Source organism: Peromyscus maniculatus, chromosome 2, assembly GCF_049852395.1.
Source record: "Peromyscus maniculatus bairdii isolate BWxNUB_F1_BW_parent chromosome 2, HU_Pman_BW_mat_3.1, whole genome shotgun sequence".
Lineage (NCBI taxonomy): Eukaryota > Metazoa > Chordata > Mammalia > Rodentia > Cricetidae > Peromyscus > Peromyscus maniculatus.
Genome location: NC_134853.1, coordinates 148,607,350 through 148,633,395, shown reverse-complemented (window position 1 = coordinate 148,633,395; position 26,046 = coordinate 148,607,350). Strand labels below are relative to the sequence as shown.

At 55.2% G+C, this 26,046-nt stretch overlaps 1 protein-coding gene across 5 annotated transcripts in view; it reads right to left on the bottom strand.

The window, feature by feature from the left end:
* Col16a1 (collagen type XVI alpha 1 chain) overlaps positions 1-25,817 on the bottom strand; it is a 52,281-nt gene extending 26,464 nt beyond the window's left edge. For 2 of the 5 annotated variants that reach the window (XM_015994425.3, XM_015994427.3), the window contains exons 1-43: positions 25,608-25,817; positions 24,001-24,107; positions 22,034-22,108; positions 21,834-21,951; positions 20,751-20,874; positions 20,201-20,467; positions 19,546-19,626; positions 19,298-19,423; positions 18,522-18,575; positions 18,218-18,244; positions 17,686-17,721; positions 16,716-16,742; positions 15,931-15,993; positions 15,666-15,707; positions 15,542-15,586; positions 15,423-15,458; positions 14,983-15,045; positions 14,665-14,709; positions 14,493-14,588; positions 14,265-14,303; positions 13,803-13,847; positions 13,609-13,644; positions 13,029-13,139; positions 12,630-12,665; positions 12,355-12,390; positions 12,170-12,280; positions 11,851-11,895; positions 9,106-9,141; positions 8,920-8,964; positions 8,528-8,659; positions 7,791-7,826; positions 7,338-7,445; positions 6,935-7,057; positions 6,777-6,830; positions 6,603-6,644; positions 6,004-6,039; positions 5,866-5,919; positions 5,649-5,717; positions 2,170-2,223; positions 2,050-2,076; positions 1,337-1,396; positions 1,093-1,140; positions 920-973 (exon numbers count right to left, since the gene is read on the bottom strand). In XM_015994425.3, coding sequence (XP_015849911.3) covers positions 920-973; positions 1,093-1,140; positions 1,337-1,396; positions 2,050-2,076; positions 2,170-2,223; positions 5,649-5,717; positions 5,866-5,919; positions 6,004-6,039; positions 6,603-6,644; positions 6,777-6,830; positions 6,935-7,057; positions 7,338-7,445; positions 7,791-7,826; positions 8,528-8,659; positions 8,920-8,964; positions 9,106-9,141; positions 11,851-11,895; positions 12,170-12,280; positions 12,355-12,390; positions 12,630-12,665; positions 13,029-13,139; positions 13,609-13,644; positions 13,803-13,847; positions 14,265-14,303; positions 14,493-14,588; positions 14,665-14,709; positions 14,983-15,045; positions 15,423-15,458; positions 15,542-15,586; positions 15,666-15,707; positions 15,931-15,993; positions 16,716-16,742; positions 17,686-17,721; positions 18,218-18,244; positions 18,522-18,575; positions 19,298-19,423; positions 19,546-19,626; positions 20,201-20,467; positions 20,751-20,874; positions 21,834-21,951; positions 22,034-22,108; positions 24,001-24,073 — 2,835 coding nt within the window. In that variant the 5' untranslated portion in view covers positions 24,074-24,107; positions 25,608-25,817. The remainder of the gene's footprint in view (positions 1-919; positions 974-1,092; positions 1,141-1,336; positions 1,397-2,049; positions 2,077-2,169; positions 2,224-5,648; positions 5,718-5,865; positions 5,920-6,003; positions 6,040-6,602; positions 6,645-6,776; positions 6,831-6,934; positions 7,058-7,337; positions 7,446-7,790; positions 7,827-8,527; positions 8,660-8,919; positions 8,965-9,105; positions 9,142-11,850; positions 11,896-12,169; positions 12,281-12,354; positions 12,391-12,629; positions 12,666-13,028; positions 13,140-13,608; positions 13,645-13,802; positions 13,848-14,264; positions 14,304-14,492; positions 14,589-14,664; positions 14,710-14,982; positions 15,046-15,422; positions 15,459-15,541; positions 15,587-15,665; positions 15,708-15,930; positions 15,994-16,715; positions 16,743-17,685; positions 17,722-18,217; positions 18,245-18,521; positions 18,576-19,297; positions 19,424-19,545; positions 19,627-20,200; positions 20,468-20,750; positions 20,875-21,833; positions 21,952-22,033; positions 22,109-24,000; positions 24,108-25,607) is intronic. The other 3 variants (XM_015994428.3, XM_076565200.1, XM_015994426.3) reach the window with 2 other exon arrangements.
* Positions 25,818-26,046: the final 229 nt, after the last annotated feature.

The following is a 26,046-nucleotide window of genomic DNA, read 5'->3' as shown; positions in this document are numbered from 1 at the left end:
AGGGAGTTCAGAGGACAGCTAAGGATTTAATTCTCTCCTTCCGCCTTGTGGGATCTGAGGATGGAGGTCGGGCCAGCAGTCCTGCATGTGAGCACCTTGATTGGTAGAACAATCTCACTAGCCCTCCACCTTAACCACCTTAACTTTTGAGACAGAGTCTCTTGCTGAAACTGGAGCTCACTCATTAGACTGGCTGACCCAGGAGCCTCCTGTCTCTGCCTCCCCAGAACTGGATTACGGGCATAGGTCGCCATGGCTGGCTCTTTACATGCATCTGGGATCTGACTTCAGGTCCTTAGGCTTGTACAGCAAGCACTTTGCCAACTAGGCCCTCTTCCCAGCTTCAAATGCACCTTTTTCTTTAGTATTTTTTTCACAAATGTCTTCCCTGTTCTTCTCCTGCTATCCATCCCCACATCCAGCTTTATATCCCTCCTCAGCACAGACCACTCTCTAATATGTTAGAGTTTATATTTCTTGCTTATTGCCTGTCTCTCTTGCAGGAATTCTAACGTTTGGTCCACTGCATCTAAAACAGTGCCTGGAAAAGATCACACAGGCAGAAACGTGCGTCACACCAACAAATGCTGACCTGCTGCCCCAGCAGCACGCTCTGTACCAGTATAAAGCTCTGCCTCGGAGCCTGGGCTCCTGCTAGGCCTGGGCTTCAGTCCTAATAGTGGGGCGCTTGGGCTAAAACACAACAGGACATTCCTCAAAATAAGGCTAGGAGTCCACAAGCCTGGCCCAGGACCTGTGAGCCCTCCATGCCATGCTGGGAAGCAATAGCGAAGAGAAATCATGACAGATGTGTGAGTAGGGAAACAGTGCACTCAGGTCCAGCATGGAGGAGGTCCCCCGACGGCTTGGGCCCCGCCCCCCGCCCCCCAAATGCCAGACTCTCTTCTCAACCTTTTACCTGCAGTCCAGGCATTCCGGGAGGACCTGGTGGTCCAGGGACACCTGGGGGACCCTGTGGGAGAGAAGACAAAAATCAGAGGGGGAAGAGAGCTCCCTGCCACGTGGACGGCAGTGGTGTCAGGCGGGAAAGCCGCGACAGGAGGCAAGACAAAGGAGACAAGCCACACACACCTGCGGGCCCGGCTGCGAGGAGCTGCCCATCCACAGTCCCGGAGCACCCTGGGTGGGAGTGGGGGCCGCAAAAGAAGGGGAGAGGTTATAGGCAACGTCGACACCAAGCACAGAGCTGCACGGGAAGGGGGCTGGCTGGGACACAAAGCCTGGCAAGGGCTCTTGCCCCCTGGCACCAGGTGAGGCCAGGATCCAGACCTCTCCCCCGGTGGGGAAGGTGGGAAAGCAGCTCAGCCCCACTCACCGGCATGCCAGAGAAGATGGGCTCTCCCCGAGAAGCACAGGAGCACTCTCCTGGTTCACCCTGGAAAGACAAGAGCCTTGGTTTGAAGTGGCAAAGACAGAGGGTCCTCTGGAAACCTCATCTGGGAGGTGGCATGGGCTCTGGGGATGGAAAGGTTCGGCTCAGCCTCCTGCGTCATGTCTTCAGGCAACCCACGGGCCTCAGACTCCTCATCTACCAGGGGATGGGTTGTATGCAGTGTGTGGTGGTCATTTAGCTAAGTCACCGTCAACTGAGAACCAGGAGAATAACCCAATCCTATTCTTCTCAGGGTCCTCGTCAGCCCCCTCACCATGCACCCACGTAATCTCACTGTAGCAGTCATGGCTTCATCTTGAGCGGCACTACTCCCCAAGGCTCTGCCTGGTTCTGTGCCCTTCTATCCCGGTCCCTCATGCCTCCTTTCTTTTTGACTCATCTTCTGACCCGGCTTCGCAGCTGTCCACTAAAGTGGAGACCCTGGAGTTCTCTGGACTCCTAAGATCGTGGCTGGATCCTGCGCCATCATCACCTACATGAAGTGAGTGTGGTGCCCATAGTTGTTCTTGGAACCGGGAAGCTTGTGAATGGCAAGGCGACCCCACCCATCCTCCAGCCTGAGCAGCTATTATGAGGCTACGGGACTCTAGGAGCCCATTCCCAAAGAGTGGTGGCCCCAGGCCCTTGAGACTCACCTTCTCTCCTCGAGATCCCTTTTCACCCTGCAGAGGAAAAAACACCGGGAAGTGTGAGTAGGTGTGAGTGGGAGGCAGGTCCAAGCCACGGAATCCTGCTGCCTGGGCCAGCATACTCACTGGTGTCCCTTTGGCTCCTGGAGGTCCAGTCTGTCCTTTCTGCCCATCGTGGCCCTAAAGGGAAAGGGCCCAGAGTCAATGGGGGTGGTGGTGGAGAGGAACAGCACAGAGGCAGCCCCAGGCTCCCCGGAGCCCACGGTCCAGAGGGCAGATTGTGGCCAGGAGAGAAGGGGAAGGCGGGCGGGAGGAGGGAGGGCATGGCTCCCAGCATGGGCACTGCACTGGGCACCCATCAGAGAACAGTGAATGGGGCCCCCACTCCCGCCTCCTGCAGAGAGTGTTCTGCTTTGCTAACGAGGACACTGAGGTTGAAGAAATCGCAGAGTCCTGGGACCAAGCCTGTCCTGGGGATCGGTGCGCCCAAAGGTCCCTTCCGTCTTTTTCCTTCTGCACACACTTTTGCTATTTCAGTCACTCTGTGGACTGAGCTGGGAGAATGGCATTTCAGACCTTGTGGATCAACTCCGAGACACTATCTATCACTTACCTAAAGTCACACACACACACACACACACACACACACACACACACACACACACAGCTAGTGGGTGGGGGGGAGACCGGGAAGCTTCCCCCACCCGTGGGATTGGGACAGGAGGGGTCTGTCTGCTTCTGACAAGGAGCGCGGCGTGAGCAAGTACACAGATGTGCTAAAGCAGAGCAGACATCCCCATGACTGCCTTCCTGGGGGCTGCTCCACCTTTGCATCCAGGGTTCAAAGCTATCCTGGGACAAATCTCCAATTCCACCTTTCCTCAGCCTTGAGACGGGCAGGGATTCTGACTGTCTAGGTCTGCTGGGCAAAGCCATATGGGCTCTGGGCAAATCCCTGTCCCTCTAGGCTTTGGCACACCACCAGAAAGAATCTATCAATGCTCTACCAACTCAAACAACAATTTCTCTAGGGATCGACAAAGGATAGGGAATGGATAAGGCTCACTAGGCTATTTTCAACATTACCAAAAGCTCAAGAAAAATTATACATTTGCCCACAGCCCAGCATGGTATAGGCTGGCTGAAAGGTGGCATTTCTTTGACTCAAGCTAAAATTATCATCTTGTAAAATTCTAGTGGGTTCATGCGGAGTGGAAGCTGACTATTAGACAGGTCTTTGATGACTAAAACGAGAAAATGCACTTATTATTACTTAATCTATGCAATTTGCTCAATAGACAGGTCTTTTAAGTGTGGGAGTCATTGTCTTGGGCAGCACAGAATAGAACCTTTTCATCCCCAGAGACACTCAGTGGATGCTCCCTATGGGCTCCAGGTTGGGATAAGGGGGGAGCCTCAAGCTCCCGGCTCCACCCCCTACTCTCTGGTCTTTGCTCTCCCTGTGTACGGAAGTGGGAAGTGGCAGCAGCTCCTAGCCCATTTGGTGGCTCGTACTTGCAATCCCAGCACTGAGGAAACGGAGAGAGGAGCGGTGCCAAGATTTCAGTACACGTCTGGGCTGCACAGTTGAGTTCCAGCTAAGTCTGGCTTAGAGTGTTAGACCTTGTCTCTAAAAAACACCAATAGTAATAACAGCAGTTCCTCTACAGGGCTGTCCTTTTTATCTGTTTGTTTGTTTGGTGTTTCAAGACAGGGTCCCTCTATAGCCCTGGCTGTCCTAGAACTCGCTCTGTAGATCTGGCTGGCCTTGAACTCACAGAGATCCTCCTGCCTCTGCCTCGGAGTGCTGGGATTGAAGGCGTGTCCCACCACACCCGCCTCTAAAGGGCTGTCTTGAGGAAGCACATTTCTGACTCAGCAGGCCACTAATCTAAAAATGAGGATGACTGTGTTCTCTCTCTTCGGAAGCTAAAAAACATACATCTCCAAGCAGAGGGGAGTGAGCGGGTGATTCCTAGCAGCTGAGGGGAGGGAGAAACTGAGGCGGCTGGATAACGGCGACCAAATCTCTATTAGTTTGGATAAACAATTTCTAGTCCTTTACAGAACAGGAAGGTGACCTTAGTTTACAAACAGCAAAGTGGCTGAGGGTTCTGGACACAAAGAAATGATCAGAAGATGAAATGCTAATCACCGATTTGTTCAGAATACCCTGTGTGGATGTGCTCCGTAAACATGGATAGTTACTACAAGCTGACTTGAAAAAGCAAAATATCGGGCTAGAAAGATGGCTCAGCAGTTAAAAGCACTTATTGCTCTTGCAAAGGACCCAGGTTAGAGTCCCAGCACCTACATGGTGGCTCACAGCCATCTGCAACTACAGACCCAAAGGATCTGGTGCCCTCTTCTGACCTCCGCAGGTACCAGGCATCCGCATGCAGGCAAAACATTCATATAAATAAAAAGGTTTAGAAATTTGAAAGGGAAATACTTGTGTGTGTGTGTGTGTGTGTGTGTGTGTGTGTGTGTGTGTGTGTGTGTGTCTGCAGGTATGTGTGTGGGTACATAGGTATGTATGCTTGCATGTGGAGTGGTCAGAAGTCAACTTCGGCTGTCACTTCTCAGGAACCATCTGCCTTGGTTTGTATTTGTTTGATTGTTTAAGACATGGGCTCTCGTGGGTACCTGGGACTTTGCAGTTAGTCTAAACTGACTGGCTAGTGAGCCCTAGGGTTACACTATTGTGTTACCAGTACATGCAATCACATCTGACTGTCCTGTGGTGTTGTTATTGGTGGTGGTGGTGGTAGTACTTTTTAGAGACAGGGTTTCTCAGTGTAGCCTTGGCTGTCCAGTAATTTGCTCTGTAGACCAAGCTAGTCTTGAACTTGAAGAGCTCCAGCTGCCTCTGCCTTCTGAATGTTGGGATTAAAGGCATGCACCCCCATACCTGGCCACCTCTGATTTTCTACATGGATGTGGGGGATCAGAGAATCAAACTCAGGCACTCACACCTGTGCAGCAAGCACTTTACCCATGGAAACAACTCCCTAGTCCTTGAAAACATATTTCTAAAAGGAACAGAGCGGGCTGGAGAGATGGCTCAGCAGTTAAGAACACTGACAGCTCTTCCAGAGGACCTGGGTTCAATTCCCACCACCTACATGGCATCTCACAGCTGTCTGTAGCTCCAGTTCCAGGGGATCTGGCACCTTCACACAGACATACATGCAGGCAAAACATCAATGCGCATAAAATAAAAAGAAATAAATCTTAATAAAAGAAAAGAGCAGAGTCCAACTGGAGAGAGGACTCAGCAGTTAAGAGTACATGCTGCTTGCTCTTCCAGAGGACCAGAGCTCAGTTCCCAGAACCCAAAGGCACGGGTACTCATGCAGCGCACGTGCACACACATACATACATGCACACCAAAAGAGAGAGAGAGAGAAACATGGCGGTGACATATTATTTCAAGGCAGTTCCCGTGTGTCTCCCTTCCCTGAGGATGACCCAGGATGCTTGACTCCTCCCACCCCAGGCTGCTGAGACAGGCAGGGTCAACTCGGGGGGGGGGGGGGGGGGCCCACAGGAGCAGTGTCAAGGGCCCAACAACAGCTCTAGTCATGTGCAGGAAAGGCTCTTACCGGAGGCCCGGAGACGCTGGCACCGGGAGGTCCCACGGGTCCTGTGGCTCCTTTGGGCCCTGGAGGTCCCTGTGAGGAAAGGGCAAATAGGTTGCCGCGGCACAGTTTGAAGCCGGCACGATCCGGTGGTGAGACGTACGTGATCGGATCTGATGGCATTACCGAGTCACGGGTCCCCATATCTGCAGCCCCAACAACCACAGAGGAAGGGCCTCACCTGGGCACCTTTCTCTCCAGCCGAGCCAGGTGGTCCCCGAGGTCCCGGAAGTCCCTGCAGACGGAAGCACAGTTGGTTCTCTCTTACCATAAGATGGGCCCTCCCTGTCAGCCACCTCCAGGCCGTAAGGAGACCTACCTGAATGCCAGGCAATCCCTGGGCTCCCGGCTCACCCTGCAAGTCAGAATGGGCAGTCTGTGGCACAGCGGCCAAAGCCACCTGCCTCTAGGACCTGTGTCACTGGCAGATCTGGGAGGGTGTCTGCAAGCCTCAGCTCAAGGGTTAGAGTAGTGGGGGTCAAGGCCAAATTCTGGCAGGGCACAGTGAGTGGCACAGGCCTTTAATCCCAGCACTCAGGAGGCAGAGGCAGAGGCAAGCAGATCTCTGTAAGTTCAAGGCTAGCCTGGTCTATATGGTGAGTTCTAGGACAGCCAGGGCTATGTAGAGAGACCCTGTCTCAAAAAAAAAGAAAGAAAGAAAGAAAGAAAGAAGGAAGGAAGGAAGGAAGGAAGGAAGGAAGAAAGAAAGAAAGAAAGAAAGAAAGAAAGAAAGAAAGAAAGAAAGAAAGAAAGAAAGAAAGAAAGAAAGAAAGAAGCCAAATCCTGTACAGAGCAACATCAGGCCATCGCTGCTTGTGACCCATAGGCATAAAACTGTGCCCTTAGCATCTAGTGACAGGCAAAGCTATGGAAGTGCTGGAAGAGAGCAAGAAGGCAAAGGTGAGGTGACATACTCACCTGGGGTCCCTCAGCACCAGTGCCTGGAGGTCCAGGCTCTCCCTGAAGAGGGAAAACGACTCTTTGAAGCCTCCTCTACGCCCACCTCCACCGCTCCACCGCTCAGTCCCCGTTCCAAGCCTTCAGTCCCACTTCCCATCCTCCTCCTCCCAGGGCTACCATTCCCACACATACCTGTGTGCCCTTCAGTCCTGGGGGCCCTTGAACTCCTGGTAGACCAGGCTTGCCCTAAAAGGCACAAGGGAACTCGTGGATAGCCTTGGTGTGTGGGGAGGATTGAGAAGGCATCACACAGGCAGAGAAAGATGGGAGGATGAGCCACTGGCACTTACGGGTTTCCCGGGCCGACCCACACCTTCAGGACCTGGCTCTCCCTTGGGGCCTGGCTTCCCAGGCAGTCCTGATACATCGGTCAACGCCCCCTGCAGGCTGGAGCAGGCAGTGCAGCCATCACCCTGGTAGGAGACAGGTACAGACAAAGGGAGCCTGTGAGCCAGGACTGGTAGCCAGGCCAGGGGGCATGGCGAAGGGGCCTCCTACATCCTCTGAGAGCCCCACCCCTCTTCTGCCTCTCCTCAGTCGAGGAAACAAAATAGATCCCTGATAATCCAAGTCGGAGGCTTCTGGTGCTGCCAGGCTTCCTTGAGGCTCCCTGCAGCCCCCCACCCCTCATTAACTGGCCCCTTGATTTCTACTTGCGCATGCAACAAACTCCTCCAAGCCTGGCCGACTTACCTTTTCTCCTTTTGGCCCAGCAGGACCCCGAACTCCAGGCTCTCCAGACATTCCAGGCTGCCCAGTGGTGCCTGGAGTTCCAGGGTCTCCCGGATTCCCAGCATCACCCTGAAAGGAGTAGGGTTTAAGGAGGATGGGGTCGCCCAGCTGGGAGCAGGTTGCCCTTTAAGACCTGTGGGCAATCACAGTCCCTTCCCTGGGCTGGGGGCTGGGGGCTAAGAAGAGAGTGGAGGCTAGTACCAGCAATCAAGAAAAGGGGGTCAGATTGCTTCTGAGAAGGAGGGTGGGATGGAATTGGATGGGTGGGGAGGATTGGGGAGGAGTTGGGGGGAAACTGCAATCAGAATACATTCCATTAAAAAATGTATTTTCAATTAAAAAGGAAGAAAAGGGGACAGAGCCTCCAAGATAACCAGGTACCCACCACCTCCATGCCCACCCACATCCTCTCACCTTCTGGCCCTTGAGTCCAGGCTCTCCAGCTCTGCCCTGAGGAGAAAATGGTCCCAGCACCCATTCACTCAGAGTTGATGCCCCTGGGTCCCCAGCACTGTGTGAGACCCAGGGGATGTGGCAGAAAGTGAGAGGCGATGACCTCTGTTCTCATTCTAACATTGGAGACATTTCTGCCTGTATGACCTAGGCAAGGTACCTCATCTAGCTCCTCATCTGACCTCAACTTCCTCATCTGTCAAATGGGGATGATAACGTAGTGTAGGCTTCTGCACCAAAGGGTTCTTGTGAGATTATTCTGCTGGGCCAGTGTTTGCCATCACCATTAAAGCCGAGACCTTAGCCCACTGCAGGGACTGCTGTCTCTCCAACGTCACTTGTGTGCTCTACAGTGCTTCACGCTCATCACAACTCAAGCTTCTCCACAACTCTAAGGGCAGGACCCCGAGGGACAGAGAACAAAAGTGACTTGCTCAAGTCAAAGATCTTATAAAAATCAGGGCCAGGATTGGGACCTAGCTCCACTGAAGTTGTACCTCGACCTTGCTCTGCCACTCTGTGTCCCAGGATGAAGGACAGAGAGGCCTGTGTGAGGGATGCAAGCAGCTTGCACTGGACACAGAGATGCTGATCCCACCCCGCTTTGTCCTTCTGCCGCCGAAGTCAAGAGCTGCTGGGGGAACCATGCTCTCTCTTGCATCCTGCCCACATCCATCTCCAGAGATCCCAGAACTCACCTGCTTCCCAGGCAGTCCAAAACCCGGGGGACCAGGCTCCCCCTTCTCTCCAGCTGGGCCAGGCACGTGAGCCACACGGTTGTCCCCATCGGGAAGCTTGGACATGGCTGCACAAGGCTCACAGGGCTCCCCCTGCAGAGCAGAGGTACTGGGTTAAGGGTGTCCTGGGTCCTGTAGCCAGCTCCAACACAGCACCTCTGGTGAGTGGGGGATGTTTTCAGAGAGACTGGGAGCATGGGAAGAAGCGGAGATGAAGGCAAGACTATGTTGCTAAGAGCCAGAATTCACCCCACAGACTGCAGGGAGCCCAGGATCTGGAGTAGAACAGGCTAGAACAAGGGCATCTTCTTCGGGGGCATGTCCTGGTGGCATGCCAGGAGCCCCAGACTCACCTTTGCCCCTTTGGTGCCTGCTGGTCCCACTGGTCCCGGTGGCCCCTGTGTGAGAAACCATGTGAGGGTGCCCAGCAGCAGCCAAGGCTAGGCAGAGGCCTGGCCCCAGACTGTCAGTTCTCCTGTGGAGGTCACTGCCTCCCACCTTGCCCTTCCCTAAGCCACTGCCGTCTGAAGAATACTTACTGGAACTCCAGCCGGCCCTGTGTCACCAAAATTACCCTGAGGGCCAAGCAGAAAGTATATAGTTAAAGGGGAAACAGGGTAGATGTGCCAGGTGCAGGAGCAGGCTCTTGGGATGTCTACTGGCAAGGGAAAGTGAGGCCAGGATTCCCCCAAACTCCTCAGGGAATCCCTTTCCAGCCACAGTCTTGAAGCTAAGCCCAGCCCCGGCTACTCCTCCAGCAGAGATCATGAAGTCATTTCTTCAACAGCTGTTCATCGAGCGCCTTTTGGCCCTGAGGACCGGGCTAGGTACTGCATATGTGAACAGCACAGACAAAAATGCCCCGTGGACCTTGCACACTGAAAAGCTTTTTTAAAAAAGTAACCCTATGCTATGTAGTCAAGGATCACCTTGAACTTCTGATCCTCCTGCCTCGGGTGCGCATCACCTTGCCCAGTTTATGTGGTGTTGGGGACCAAACTCAGGGCTTTGTGCATGCTAGGAAAGCACTCTACCAGGTGATCTATAGTCTCATCTTTTCCCCCAACTTATTTGTGTGTGTGTGTGTGTGTGTGTGTGTGTGTGTGTGTAGTGTGTAGTGTGTAGTGTGTAGTGTGTAGTGTATGTATGTACACATATGGGTAGGCCAAAAGTTGATATCAGGCATCTTCCTCAAACATTCTCCACATAATTTTTTGGGACTGGGTCTCTCTCCCCGACCCCAGAGCTCATCAGTTCAGCTTGGCTGACTGGTCAGAGAACTCCAAGGTTCCACCTGTTTTCTCACCCACAGTGCTGGGGTTACAGGGCTTCTGGCTTGTTACGTGGGATGCTGGGAATTCGAATTCAGGTCCTCAAGCTTGTGTGGCAAGCATTTAAAATAGTAACCTTGTAAGTGATAACGAGTGCCATGAAGGGAACAAGGTAATGACCCAGACCAAGAGGCAATCCCATTTATACAGGGTGGTCAGCGAAGCGGCACTACAGTCATCAGAAAGATGGGATTGGGGCCCGCCAGTGGGAGCCTCCTGTGTTCCTGTGGGAATCACCTCGATGAAGTCTGGAGGTGGGAACAGTCTCCACACATTCCAGAATGGAAGGAGGATCAGATGACTGAAGCAAAGGAAGGGAGAGAGAGGAGGAGGAGAAGCTAGAAGGAAGATCATCCAGCATGGGGTCCAGCAGGACTGTGGCACCAAGTCAAGTCCCCAAAGGCCTGTAAGCAGGAAGTTCTGTCGTTGGAATCTTTCTACAAAGGCGCCTTAACTGCTCAGTGATGAATGGACTGCTGAAGGGCCGCAAGGGACACACGAGGACCAGAAGAGGGGTCGCCACCATCAGGAGTGAGACCATGGAGACCCAGTGGAACAGAGGGAGAGAAGCAGGGAGAGAGAGAGCTGAGGGAGCAGCGGGCTGAACCATCAGGACTTGCATCTGGGATGGATGGAAGGGGGACTGTGTGGGGAAGGAGGAGTCAAGGGTGCCGCCAGCTTCGGGCTTTGGGGATTTCGGTATATGCTATTTGCTGTGATGGGAAAGGCTGGTCACACTTGTTGGCCTCTAATCCAGTACTAAGGAGAGGTAGGAAGGAGAAGCACAAGGTCAAGGTCTGTCTGTGGTACATTGTGAGTTCAAAGCCAGCCTGGGCAACTTAGTGAGACCCTATTTCAGAATAAAGGGTAAAATAAGGGTTCTTCAGGCCTCTATGGGACAGGGGATGTAGCTCAGTGGTAGAGTATTTGCAAAGCATGTGCTAGACTCTGGTTCAATCTCAGTGACACACCACAACACACACACACACACACACACACACACACACACACACACACACACACTAATGGAAGGCATTGGGAAGGAGCACTAACACTCCATTTGAGAAATGCCAAGTGTGATTTGCCTGTTAGAGGTGGTCTGAACACACATCATCCTAATGTGTGCCCTGCTTGAGCACGTCCACACCCACAGAACCCCTCATTTGAGCAACCCTCTATTAGAAGTTCAATGCTGCCATTTATCTCTCGCACAATCATACACACAAATGTTAACACATGGGCATTGAAATCTAGAGACCCAGCTGAGTGGTGGCGATTATAGACTGTGGAGCCAGACTTGCTGGGCTCAAATCACAATTCTGTATCCAAACACCCACGGGGCACTGGGAGATTCCCTTGGCCTTTTTATGTCTCATTTTCCTTATCCATAAAATGGGAATAGTGGAGAACAAATGTACTCCATCAGATCTGGGGGGAATAAAACAAGAATATAACGTGTACTCGGGTTGGAACCGTGCCTGGCACATAGTGAGTAGAAAAGAAGAGTTAAATATTATTTTGCTACAAGGTAGTCTTGGATGTGCTTAATCGTTTTAGATTATTGTTAAATTAAAAATACAACACTGAGGAATTCTCTTGAAGAATATGAAGTTCTTGGAAATAAGTTACTTGACTCTGCTCAGAAAAACAAAACAAAACAAAACAAAACAAAAACCCTGATGGGGGTGAGTAGTGGTGGTGCACACCTTTAAACCCAGCACTCGGGAGGCAGAGGCAAACGAATCTCTATGAGTTCGAGGCCAGCCTGGTCTACAGAGCAAGATCCAGGACAGCCAGGGCTACATACAGAAACCCTGTCTCAAAAACCAAAACAAAACAAAAGTCCCGATGAGTGCGGTCTGCTGTGAAGTTACAGCTTGATCTCTGCCTCGCTTGCCTCTTGGGGCTGTCTCCCTGGCCTTGCCTATCTCTGATGCCCGGCCCGGGGCTCACCTTCTCTCCTTTCAGCCCTTTCGGCCCAGGAACTCCAGATTTCCCCTTAAAACAAAACAAATGAAACAAGATGGAATTACAGCGCCTTTGCCTGACACCCCTCCAAGTTCCCAGTGTCTGTGTCCAGCGAGCAAGAGAAAGGGATGAGAGGAATTGCTAGACAGTTACTACTGTACAAGTAGCAGCCTAGTGCAGACAGGGGAAAGTGCCAGGATGCAGGATGCAGGCTGCTTCATGGCTACCTCCTGGTCCCTGCCCCAAAGTGTGCGATCCTGAAGAGTCAGGGCAGCCACTAGTATGCCAAGGACAGGTCACTCACCGGAAGGCCAGGTAAACCATGGCCAGGGGAGCCTAGGTCTTCATTGACCTCTGTAGAGGGCCCGAGATGCTGGGCCCCGACCCCTGAGCTGCAGGATGAACAGGGTTCCCCCTAGGGAAGGAAGAGAAGAATCAAAACCTCCCAAGTGGGCAGCAGGCAAAGAGCAGGGCACAGGAGCTTCCTACCTTCTCCCCTTTCATGCCTTGGATGCCGGGATCTCCCTGCAGGAAACACAAAAAGGGTTTGTGGGCCGAGACCAGGCATGTGGGGACACCCCAAATGCTCCAGCCATATTTAAGGACAGCAGTGTGACACACCACATGGATGCCCTTTGAACTGCCCCCCCCCCATCCTGTGGGGTTCAAAGCCAGCACCTCCGAGGCAGTGTCCATCAACTTATACAACAAACAAGGGAAATAAACTTAGGCTAAATGTCCCCATGAGAAGGTTTCTTACATACCCGGTCACCTTTCAGTCCAGCAACTCCTAGGCCCTCCTGGAAGAGAGGGGAATAAGGAAGCGTGAGATGAGGAGGCTGGGCCAGGACCTTAACCCTGGCCATGACCACTTTCTTCCATCGTCTCCAGCCAATACCCAAGCCCAGAGCCAGGCTCCATTCACAGTAAGAGATGGCTCCACCCTGTCTTGCCCAAAAGATATCCTAGAGTCTCTTGGGGTTGGGGGGAGTGCTGGAAGGTTGCCATGGAAACCTGGGATGACACTCTAGCCAGCCCTAGGCTCTATGGTTCAGCCCCCTCTGGGCTGCACTCTGCTGTAATCTCTCTGTGGCTCTGAGATCCACCCCAGTCCCTCAGGGTCTGTTCTGTGTGTGTCCCTCAGTGGTCCCTTGGACACTCACCCCAGCTGGAGCAGGATCGCCTGGCTCCCCTTTAGGACCTGGTTTTCCAGGGAGTCCCACAAAGTTCTGGAACCCTTCAGGCAGCGTTGGACACACTTCACAGGGGTCACCCTAGCGAACAACCACAGGAGGGTAGGGTGAGGCTGAGACCTTGGGGAAGACGAAGGTTCGTCACACCCGCTCTGGGCATCCCCATCATCAAAGTGGGCAAGACCACCGAGGGCCTTCATGCCCAAGCGACTCATTCATTCAGGAAGGGAGTCCCAGACTTCCTTCAACTATGTCCTCAGAGCAAACCAGGGGAGACACATGTGTCCCACTGACAGATATGAAATGGGCTGAGAGAGAAGCTTAGAGACCACCCCACCCCCCACGTTCATAAACCATGCGGGTGCCAGAGACAGGGTCTACGTCTGGCTGACCCCCTCCCCCAGGCAGGCTCCCGATCTAATCACATAGCTTCCACAGTAATAAAGAGAGGGTCACCTGAGGTAGGCCCGGCGCATGGGCAGAGTGCCCCTGCTGCTCAGAGCGGATCCTGTTCCCACCCCAACCCAGGGCAGCCAGGCCTGGAGCTCACCTTCTCTCCCTTAGACCCCGGCACTCCTGGCTTCCCCTGTTTGTAGGGGGAGAAGCAGGGGCATTAATGCCAGGGCAGAGGGATCACCATGCCAGGAAAGAGCTGAGGACCCAAACCCCTCCCCCTGGAGGTCCTGGAAGAGCAGACCCAGGCATGGCGGGCAAGGGCCCCCTCCCCTGCTTGTGGTCACTCACAGGCTTCCCTCCAGGGCCTTCCTTTCCTGGTGTCCCAGAGCTGCCCTGTGACCAGAAGAAAGGTTAAAGGGGAGGTTCCCACTGATGTGACCTCTATCCCTTTGTCCCTTCATCCAGCCCTCTCGGCCGAACCTCCCATCTCTCCATTTGGTTCACTGGCTGGCTAAACTCTCTCTTCCTATTGCCTGTCCTCCTGGGTGTCTAGCTCTGGAAAAGGACAAGATGGCTAGGGCTCTGAGTGCCTTTCCCTACAACAAGGAGGAGGTGACAGACATTTCCAGGGCTTGCTGCTCACCAAAGCCAAGGATCCCACCCCAGCTAGTATCGGAATAGAGACACCCTCTTTAGCAAGCCGGCTGAACCGAGTCTCTTCAGGCCAAAGCCTGGCCACCTCCTGGGACATGCGCTCTGCACGACCACACTTCCCTCCCCGGCCTGTGTCCACACGGCCTCTGCGCTTACCTTGTCTCCCTTAGGGCCTGGTGGGCCACCCGGATCTCCCTGATGACAGAAACAGAGTGGTACAAGTCTCTTCCCCACAGCATGAGGAGGGGTTTTGTCTTAAGCCTTCCTCCAACCTGCACCCCTGGGACGGGGTCTTATCCCTAACTGAGCCCCACCCCGGGGGAGGGGGTGGCGGGGGACAAAGTCCTCAGGAGAGAACAGCAGAAGAGGTATGGGGATACTTACAGGAGTCCCAGGCAGTCCTATCCCAGGCAGCCCGGGGACGCCGGGGGGCCCAGGCTCTCCTGCCAGTCCCTCGGGCCCAACAAAGCCAGGGTCACCCTAGCACACAAGCGGTCATGAGAGAGTTACCACCTTAGCCCTCCCTGCCCCTCCCACACCCAGGCCTGCAACTCACTTTCTGCCCTTTGGGCCCGATGACACAGATCTCTCCTGGCCGACCCTGTGGGGAAGAGGGCCGAGGTAGGGACAGCCAGGGGCCTGACCTCTGCCCCACTGAGACAGGAAAGTAAATACACACCTCCTTCACCCTTACTGTCCTGCTCCCATGCCAGACCCCAACCGGTTGCCCTATGGCCATCAAATATCACCAGACCTAGAGTCAAGAGGCCTCCTGGGACACAGCACCCCACCTCCTTGGCCAGGAGGAGGGGCTGAACCTCTGGGTTAGATCTAGCACTTTGAGGCCTAGCGAGGGGGTCCCCCAGCAACATACATCTCGGCCTGGCTTTCCTGGCAGTCCCTTGAGGCCTCCGTCACCCTTCTCGCCTTTCTGGCCCTGGGGAGGGAAGACACAAGAGGCAAGAACTGAGGAGCAGAAGCAAGGCAGTTCCAATCAGCAAAGGGCCAAGTGCCTCCAGAGCCCCCCTCCCCAACTCGGCCTCTTCGGAAAAGGAATGCCTTCCACAGAAGGGCAGACAACAGAAAGGACTTCCAAACCAGCCAGACCACTCATTCCACAAGCACGTGGCGTGGCCCTCTAGATGTGGTGGGTGTTTGGCCGAGGCAGAGGACTAGAAGGGACGGGGGGTGGGAGGGGCAGTCAACTCTGCCAACTGTCACAGTCCTCTAGGAAGACCTTAGACATTTCCCTCCTCACGAGCATAGGCCCGTGGCCCATCCAGGCACCCACCCCTCCAAACATAAGCCTATTACCTTCTGGCCTGCTGAGCCTGGGAGTCCTGAGGGTCCCTAGGATGAGGAAGGAGCACAAACGGATGGGTGAGGCTGGGCCAGGACCACGTCTCTGCCCTGTGGTAGGGTCCCGGGCTTACCAAGTCTCCCGATTCTCCCTTTTCTCCTTTCGGGCCTTCGGCACACTGTCAAGGAAGAAAAGGGGTGAAGTGGCCAGAACAGCCCTGCCTCGGCCCTGAAGCAGGCCTCACCTCCCAGTCTTACCTGAAGTGGGGCATCTGGGGAGACTCGGACACAGTCGTTGCCCTGTGAGTAAGGAGCAGGGGTCAAGGCTAAGGCCTTCCAGGGGAGTCACCAAAACTTGTAGCTAGGAAAGGGCCAGGAGCCCCTAGAAAATAGGCTCCCGCATGCTAATTAATCCCTGTAGACCCCTGTCCAGACGCCCACTTGGCCAGGCTCTCCACTGACGTGGTGGGAAGTTCGTTTCCAGGGGGAGGGGTCCTGATGTGGATTTCGTTAGGGTACTTACCCGTGCCCCCTTCTCTCCCTTGGGGCCTGATGGTCCAGTCAGGCCTCGCTCACCTTTCCCTCCCTGTGGGCGGAACCGGAGTGATGGTTGTGCCTGAAGGGAGCCTCCAGGAAGTACTCCCCACCCCTGGTTGCCTCCATCCATCTACTGTGCAAATGTGCGCACGCACACAGAGTCCCAAGCCCCCCCACACACACACACACCATGCACTACCCACAGTATATGGGTTCCATATACACCAAAGGGCTGTTTGGCAACCCTACAGTCTCACACAGAGCATCCCTTGCCCCACGCCCACAGGCACGCACACGAGCGAACACACAGCAGGTGTGCGAACATGCCACGTTCACCCCATCACTCACAAGCCGAGGCCCATTAGACCCCCCAGGTGCATAGGGGGTTCAATTCTCAGCCTGTGGACCACATAGGTGCAGATGTGTGTTCCGGAATCCACAGGGACACCTGCACACAATCACCCTGGCGCATCCCAGGACCTATGCCTGGCATAGTGAGCCCCCAGACTCCCCTCACGCCAAAGGAGAACACTCATCTCCGGGGATGAGGATTGTGCACCCAGGACCCAGGGCTTGGTACTATGTACTAAGGTACTTGGCCTCAGCAAAGGTTAGTTCTGGACTCTGCACACACAACCCACTCACTCCAATACACACTTAATCACACCAGGGTAGTTGTGGTAGAAACACATGACTGCAGAGCCACATGACATGGGAAGGGCCAAGGCCACCAAAGAGGAGAGGAGAATTCTCTTCTCTGCTAGGTCTTACCTTGGGACCAGAGGGACCAAGTGTGACCTGAGGGAACAGAAGAGGGAAGAGAACATTGAACTTTAGGGATTAAGAGGGAACCAGGGGCCCAGAGGGGACCAGCAAGTCAGCTAGGCTCGCACTGCACGATGGCAGACCCAACCGCAAGGATCCCAGCCCCCATTCTGCCTCCCAGGCCAGTCAGCATGCTGACTCTATTTCCCTAGGCTGTAAAGCCAGCAGAGGGGTCCAATCTACTTTCCCCAACCTGCCTGCCTTTGGCTAGCCCCACCTCAAGCTGTTAGGCTAACACGGTCACCCCGTTGCCATGGTAACCCCAGCACATCTGGGAACCATGGCCTTACCAGATTTGATGGGAGACTGGAAAGAAGAGGAAAAGGGGTGGGGGTGGGGGGGCGTACATCTAAGTTGCCCCAAAGTTAGGGGATTCCTGCCCTTTATGAATCAGTATAGCCCATCAGCTCAAAACACAGTGGCCCTTGCTGCCTGCAGAAGGGGCACAGTAGAGACCAAATGGCTCAGCCCTGAGTTCTGTCCTTCCAGACTCCCAGTGGGAAGGCTGGGCTAGGCTGGGAGAGGAGAATGCTCAGGCTCTGAGCTGTGTGTCCCTGGGCTGCGCCCCCGCTTCCCGCCCCGCCCTCTCCCGCTTTAGGCCTCCAAGGTGACATGTGGCGCCTTCCAATCAAAGTGGATCTGAGATCTGGAGGCAAGCATACAGCTGGAATCAGCAGCCAAGGTCTTGAGTCCCCTCCCACCCACTAAGGAGGCCACCATCCTGGATCAGGACACCCCGTTGAGATGTCAGGGCTTGGTGGATTTAGGGGTGGGGCTAAGCGTAGCTCTGGGAATCAAGCAAGGGACGGGAACGTCAACAAAGCCCCCTTGTCCTCAACCAGGAAGCTCCAGGCTACTCTAGGCTACACCACCCCCAGACGGTGGCCACGCCACCCACGGCCCTCCATCCGCTCACATTGCTCTCCCGGGCACCGTGGACACAGGGCGGGCACTGAAAGAGAAGAGCAGGCCTGCAGGTCAATTCTGAGCCTCTGAGATTAGCCCTATCCAACATGAGCTTGTCTCTCTCTCTCTCTCTCTCTCTCTCTCTCTCTCTCTCTCTCTCTCTCTCTCTGTCCAAACAGCCCCTCACATGTCCTTAGCATGACCTGAGATGGACATAGAGACAGAAAGCATAAAAAGCCAGCCTTGCCCCTCATCTCCCACCCACACAGACCTACAGCCATCTTCTCAAAGGAAAAGCCCAGAGAGGAATAGTAACAAGCCCAAGGCCACACAGCATGTCACTGGAGAAGGGCTTCACGGCTAAGACCTAGGCTTTCAGGGCTTCTACCCTACAATCCAGAGCGGACAGGGCCTAGTGCTGGGTCCTCAGGAAGGTCGGGTGTTTCACAGTTATTCATCGCCCCCACACCTAGGCTCCATGCCTCAAAACCTTTATCCAAGGAGTTAGCGCCAACACCTCCCAGCCCTGACAAAAGGCTCACCTCATCGGCTTCCGTCTCCCGCTGGGCCTGGGAAGAGGGAGGCATTGGGAGTGGGAGGGAAACCCGAGACCAAGCATTGCTGCAAGCCCCTGTACAAGAGCAGGCAGGAGCCAGCTCTCTAGAGAACGCCCAGTACCGCGTCCCCGCCCAGTCTGTCTTCCCTTCTCAGAACTGGCACCACACAGCCAAGCTCTGTCTGGGCAGGAAGAGAGTGGGAGCGTGGCATCTTCTCCGAGGGCTTCACAGAGGGCATGCAGGGCAGACAGAGGGCACCATGGGCTCTCCCTCCACCCACCAGCTCTACCTTTGTCCCCCTTTCTGCCTTCTGGCTGCTTCTTCCCATCAGCTGTGCGTCCACCTGGACAGACAGAGGGACAATTCTGGGGTCCACGCTGAAAAAGGGGCATCCAGACAGAGCACACGGATGCCAGGCACCCCCTCAGTTTGGCATCTGGCACCTCCCAGGACATCGAGGGCTTGTTCAGACCCCTGAGGCTGCCCCCACAGGCGCCCCTTCTCTCCCCCCTACCCCCCCATGTGATGTCGTAGAAAAGAGGCAGAAAATCAATGGGATCTTGTGTTTCTGCAGCCAAAGGCTGGGCATGATGCCTGGGTAGGCAGGGACACTGCCCAGCCAGAGGGTGGGGCTGAGGGAAGGATGGGGCCTCCCTGCCACCTCCAAAGAACCTGGGAGTGGACAGGGCAGCTGGCCATGGTGCTGGGAGAGGCAGAGAGCCTCCAGGAAAACAGCGCAGCCTGACCTCTGGGCCCAGATATCCCTGTACAGGAGAAACTGCAAACTGGGTCCTGCTCTCCACAGGAGGGTCTAGATGGCATTAGTGGGGGACTGGCCAGAGTCAGAGCTAGAGTGGCATAATGTGCAATGCCAACAAGCAGCAGACATGGGGTTCCCCCGTGGGTTCTCTCTCTGCCTCCCTGAGTTCCATAAGGTAAGACATAAGTTGAGCCCACGTTCAGAGATCTTCCTCCCCTTAGGCACACGGGCTGCTGAGTCTGGGGGCGGGCCTCAGCCAGGTCAGGAGTGGAACTGTCTCCCTTGCACCTCCGCTGCTCACCCACCTTGCTGCTCTGGGGCTCCTCCAAGCAGAAGCAGCGGGTGTAGACCTTGCCCTCTGTCTGAGGATTGATCTCAATGAGCTCATTACTCTGGGTATCCCGGCGGGCCTTGGAGGTCTCTGGGGGACACTGTTCAATGTGGGGGAAAGGCCAGGGTCAGGAGAGAGGCAGATGCATCCTCAGACCTCTGCCATCCCCATGCAGGCTGCTCTCTCTCCAACACAGCATGTGCTGGGGGGGCAGCTACTCACCCCTCCCGGTAAGATCTCACAGCAGCCCTCCTCCAGCACCAGCTCTGGGTCACAGTAGATGTGTGCCTGCTGAAGGTCAAACTGCGGGGGGAAACACGGGTTCATCTTATTTCAGACGATCAAATAGCTCTGCCCTGGTCCCCAAAGAAGCTCAAAGACGTCTTCGCCCCAGGATTTGACTTTAGGGTCTTTCTAGGCTGGTCAGGGAGGCCATCAAGAATAGAGCTGTCGCTAAAAGCAGAGAAAGAGGAGGGAGAGAGGGAGGGAGGGAGGAAGAAATAGGGAGGAAGAAAGAAGATGAAGGGGGGCAGAAAGAGGGGGCTCCCTCCAAACTGGGCCCATCCTGTACATGAATATGCAAGGCAAAGCATGGCAGGGAAAGGGAAAAGTATATGCGAAGGCACAAATATGCAAATTCCGTAGGTGATCTGTCAGACTAGGAGGGAATCGACCCCAGCCGTCAATAGAGAGATGTAAGGAAAATGCGGGAGACAGTTAGAGCCCAGATGGTGGAGGGCTTGGAGTGTCAGGGTAACGTGGTTAGACTGCATATGGAAGGCAATGGCCCCAAAGGGAGCTCTGAACACAGACACACATTCTCAGGAGCTCAAGGCCCCCCCAGAGGTGGGAGCAGAGACCAGCACCCGGCACTCACCGAAACAGGCTTGCCCTGTTCAGCATCCAAGCCCAGAAATACATGTCCCCCAGGCCGAATGGGTTGCCAGGGCCCCAGGGGCTGGGAGGAGGCTGAGATGCAGTCCACATGCACAGAGGCCACACGACCTGCCACGCTCAGCATCAGCTTGTGCCAACGCAAATCGAAGAGCTGGGGCACTGGGAAGATGCAGGACACAAAGTCACCATCTTGGCCCTGTGCCCGGAGCTCTAGACTCCGCTCCTGACTGTTGACTTCCAAGGAGATCTGTGACAAATTGGGGGGAGAAAAAGACAGGGATTCAGAGTTCTAGAGGCATAGCATGGAAAAGTTGAGGGCCTCAAGCTCATTTCACAGGAGGGGAGAAAGCCAATTGGGGTCACAGAGAGGAACATCCTAAAAAGAATGTGATGGACACCGGGGGCAGTCTCGAGAGTGGGCGCTGGGATGAAGCAGAGAAGCCCCAGAAACCACAAGTGTGGGTAGAAGCTGAGCTGGATTAATGCAACCAGTTGCTCCAAGGATTGGGGGAGCGAAAGAGTGGGCTCACCTGTGGGTACCCATTTGCGTCGGTCACTTGGAACAGGTACCATGTGTTCCGGAAGGTGTGTTTCTTCAGCAGGACTGTCAGGACCAGGGCGAACTCCTCTGGGAGGCCCCGAGGGAACACTCTTCTGCAATGGAGAAGAGAGGGCGCTCTGAGGCTCAGGGACAACCAGCCACTGAGCACACTGGCACTCAGGTGTGAGCCCGCCTGAGACAAGCACAGCACACACTTACAAACCATGTACACATTCATCTTGACACATTCACTGAGCGCCTTGGGGGTGCTAAGGGTTCACTGGCTGCTAGGAAAGCCAGTGGTGAAAATTCGGAAGAGCTTGTCCCTGTGGAGTCTCATGGGGCCCTATAGGGCAGAGGAACATTAACAAAGAATCCTTGAAACCATCTCAGGGGACCAGAGAGATGGATCAGCAGTTAAGAGCACTGGCTACTCTTCTGGAAGACCAGGGTTTGATTCCCAGCATCCATATAGTATCTCACAACCATCTGTAACTGGGGTCTATGGGGATCTAATGCCCCCTTCTAGCCTCTATAGGCACTGCATACATGGGGTGCACATACATGCAGGCATAACACTATACATATAATAAATACATAATTCAATTTTTTTCTATTTCAGCACTGCATCCCAACTTTGGCAAGGGAGCTCCCAAAGAAGCCAGCATGGTGTATGGACCTGGGGAGAGATCCTGAGGAAAAGACCAAGAGGTTCTGCATAAACAGCAAGGGAAGGAAGTCAGCAGGAGCCAGACTACCCAGGGACTGCTGGGAGTTGGGCTTCACACAAGGCCACACTCACATAGACACAGGCTCTTGAAACCACCCTAGGGTTCTCATGGTTCACCTGGTCCTGCCATTGCCGGTGAGAGCCAGGCTGGGATTTTCCAGGCACCACATACACACACAAAACCCACCCCTGCAAGCCCAGGAGTGGACAGTGGGTAGACTTTGGGCAGGGGAATGCTCAAAATGGCCTCCAGAGAGGCCCTGGACTTGGGCCTCACATCCAGAGATGCAGGGATGTGGCTGAGGTCGGTATGGATTCCCAGTGGTCACCAGAGTCCTTTACCGTGTGGGTTGGGTCAGCGGGACAGCCCCCAGCCGTAAGATGAGTGGCCCCTTGGGGTTGCGGATCTTCTTGATGGCAGATGTCTTCATGAGGTTCAGTCGGCGGATTAGGTTGAAGCCTTAGGGACACCAGAGGAAGGGCAAGTGAGAGGTGGGGGCTGCCCCAGGAAGGGGGTAGGGGACAGCTGAGGCCACACTTACCAGTCACGTTGGTTGATGGGTCACTACTGTGTTCCAGCTTGAGTCCTTCTTGCTGTGAAGCTGGGCACCGCTCACCTGGAAGAGAGTTGGCCTGGAGAGTTAGGAACTCAGAAGGGCAGCTGTCGGGGGATGGCAGAGGGGGATTCCTGGGGATCCCAGGAGGGGACAAGTCCATAGTCTTCCTTCTGGACCTTTAACCTAGTCTGCCTTGAGGCTGTGCTCACACTTGCCTTCTTCCCCTGGCTGCTCAGGAAGAGCCCAGCATACAGCCGGGGAAACTGAGACCCATTCCAAAGCCCAGGACCACAGCCTTCCAATACCCCAGCTGGAGCTAGGCCAATAAGGAGTGAAAGGAACCCTGGGCGGTTCAGAGCCCAGACAGTGGGGAGTCATAGATGTATGTCCATGTTCCTCCATGTGTTCCGCCTAGATGGGGGCAGAGGAACAGTGCAGGGATGAGGAAATGTTATCTCCATGCACACTGGGTGTTACATGCAACTGTGTGTACATGACTATGCATGCATGAGCTATGCATACCCATGTCCCTAGGGCTGTCACGTGCACTGGCACACATGTCCTAGGCCTGGTGACGTTCTACTTCCCATATTCACAGTAGAAAATGCAGACACAAGTCTGGGCTACCAGAATGACTTTTCACCTGCATACCCAGCTAGTGAAGCAACAGAAAGAAACCAGGAGGCTGAGGGGGCCACAAGCTCCAGGTACCATCGAGACCTTAGGCCAGACAAGGCAAACGAAAGAGGTATGAGCTTCGAACAAGGACACAGGTCTCTGAAACCCCAAAGGGGCAGGCTGGTGGCTACAGCCTCCTTCTCCCTGGGACTGGTGTTGATGGAGGTCCTAAATCAAAGAGACAGGGGCTAAGATCAACGAGCCTTCCCAGCAAAGCTGGGGGCAAGGCTGGGCCAAGCCAGTCGAGTCACCCCCCAGAAGATAGCCAACTCCCTGTCCAGCCGAGTTGAAAGACAGAGCCCTGTGTCCCTGGGCACAGTGACCCACTGGAATCTCCACCCCCAAGTCTGGCCGGAAAGACCATCACTGTCTTTAGCATCGCCTCGGTGCTGGGTGACTCACCCTTGGCAATGGGCCCAGATTCCTTACAGATGTTGAAATCCTCTGCCCCAGCCCCTCTAGGGGACCCGGTGAGGGAGAGGAGAGCAAAACTCTCTGATACACACGCTGAAAACACACATGTGTCTGTACACACACACACACACACACACACAGAGAGAGAGAGAGAGAGAGAGAGAGAGAGAGAGAGAGAGAGAGAGAGAGAGAGAGAGAGAGAGAGAGGCAGTCCCACCCACCCTGGATGCCTGGACTTGGGCCTAGGAGTTGGGCTCCTTCCTGGCTAGGTGGTGCAACTACCGGGCCCAGAGGGCACCCAGCAAGGCCAGGCAAATCGCCTGGTCAACTTCCCTTGGCTTTGGGCCCTGGCAAACTGTACCGTCTCCCTGTCCAGAGGCTGGACCATGGGGTGGGCAGTCATCAGAGATCCAGGCTGGTGCAAAGGAGGAGCCTATGGCTAGAGGATGGAGTCATTGTCATAAGAAGGACAGAGGGGCTGGGCAGCTTTCTGGAAGTGTTGCCTTTCGCAGAGGGAGTGTGATGCCCGCTCCTTCCCATCTGGCTAGCCAGCAAGAAGTGCAAGGATGTGCTGTGGGCTGCTCTTCCCCTGCAGAGACCCAAGAGTACACACAGATGTACTGCACTTCTCAAGTCGCAAACCCAGAGATACTCAGAGACAAGAGATACACACACACACACACACACACACACACACACACACACACACACTCCACCTCATTCACACAGGCTCAAGTATGCAAACACCTCAGAAGCTAACCTGAGCTCAGCCCCTACACTTGCCCATAAATGCCCACATGACTGAGATACACATGGCCACCTATGTGCAGGGAGCCAGATGCAGGTCTGTGTCCGCTCACCTGTGTTTGTTCCGTGGCTGAAGGTGGCCCAGAGCCCGAGCAGCCACAAGCCAGGAGCCCAGGATGCCAACATGCTGGTCCAGAGAGATCAGCTGCAGCCTTGGCACCTGACAACCAGAAACGGGGAAGGTGGGCTTCAACGTGCCCAAGGGACAACTGCATGTGTGGGTAAGCGGCAGCAGTCTGGGGGACCCACACACCAGGGACTGCCGTGGCCAGGGCTTGGTGTCCATCCCTCTCAGGGGCCCCACACATGCCTGGAGTGAGAATCTGGGCAGAGGTGATAATACAAATATTTAGCTACCGGTATGGCCCAGACACCCACCAGCCAGAGCAGAAGGCTGGCTGAAGCCCAGGAACGGGGCCCAGGCACCCTCTGGCTGTGTCAGGATTGAGAAGGGATCTAGAGGGTCCTAAAAGACCACAGGGGCTGGGAGAGTGGGGGACCTTGAGCAGAGGAGATTTATCGAAATGCTTGGATGAATCCCAGAGCGTGCACAGCTGTGTCCTGGGCTGGCATACAGGAGCCCAGTACCTGGAGAGCCGTGCTCAGCTGAGCAGAGGTAGCCCTGCCAGGCGGCGCCTACAAGGTCAGGGGCCGAAGACTGGACTGAGTCTCTTGGCAGAGATCATAGGGCTGTGTATGGGCCAAGAAAGCTTCCCCTTGGGGGTACAAGGGGCGGGAGAGCAGGTCACCGGGGCCCAGGACCTTGTTGCCAACCTCCCAGGCTGATGGATGCTCGTCTTTTGGTTTTATTAAACCCTGATGGATGGGCCCAGATAAATCAATGCAGGCTCAGCAAGTGGCCAGCAGAGCCATATATCATCCGGCCTCTTCCAGGACAGGCAGATCATGAGCGCACAAAGCCATGTGTGTCCATACGATCCACATAGGCGGACAGGCACATAGGTACCAGGACTACGCAGTCAAACCTAGCTGCACGCAGGCATGCCAACAGAGTTTACATACCCACTCCTGTCCAGAGCCAGCTCATGAGCACCCCCCTCCCTTCCTGTCGGTACTTTCTTAGGCAAGGCGGATTTCGTCCCAGGAGGTCCTAACTTACCCACCTTGTTGCTGGATACAGAATAACAACAGAAAGGACCCCAGACCCCAATATTTAGGGTATATGTAGGCTAGACTCTTCCTCCCTTCTCCCTGGGATGGAACTGTGCCCCCCACCCTAGTCATCTCCCATCCTGAGGGTGTTCATCTCCCACTCTGCACACCCTACCCCCGGCCTTCCCTTCCTGTCAGCCAATGGAAGGAGAGCCGGCTGTGAGCAGCATGTGGATGCAATGTGGAGGCGTGAACATAGATGTGCTCATCGTGTTCTGGCTTCCATTCCCAGGCCCCAGCCTGAGTGGAGGGCTGTAGAGACAGCTAGAGGGATGCTTCCAAGGAGACCCTGCCCCCTTCAACACAGACACAGATTGAGGCAGAGATAGCAGGACCAGCATGGAGTTTCCAGACCACCCTGCCGCCGAGAAGAGCACCAAGGCCCTCAGAGAGGCAATGCCACTTGCCCCAGGTCACATAGCGAGTCAGTGGCAGAAAATGCCCTTTCAGCGTACAGCGTGAAGCAGCCCAGTGCTGGCCCACTTACCAATGGCCCGGAAACCCACCACTGAGAAATCCTGGCGGCCCCAAGGCCGCCAGCTATGGGAAGCAGGGCCCCGGGGTCCACCGGCCCGCAGGGGGATCCTTGATCTCTCCCTGGCAGTCTGCGCTGTCCCCAGCTTCTCCGCGTCCCGAGTTCTTTCGGCTGAGTGCCGCGCAGCGCACGCCTGCCGGGACTGCCGGCCGCTCCTGGAGGGGGAAGAGGGCGGTTCCAGGGGGGCTGGGGCCCTGCCAAGAGGCTAATGGAACACAGCTGGGCCGGCCCGCCGAGCTGGAGGAGGAGGGAGGCCGCGAGGGCTCGGCGGCGGCGGCTGCGGAGGCGCTGGCTGCTGGGCTGCACTACCGCGCTCCTGGCCTGGCCCTGCGCCCAGGGCGCACCCGTCCCGCTTCCCCAGCCAGGTGAGCCCGCGGGCGAGCGGGGCAAG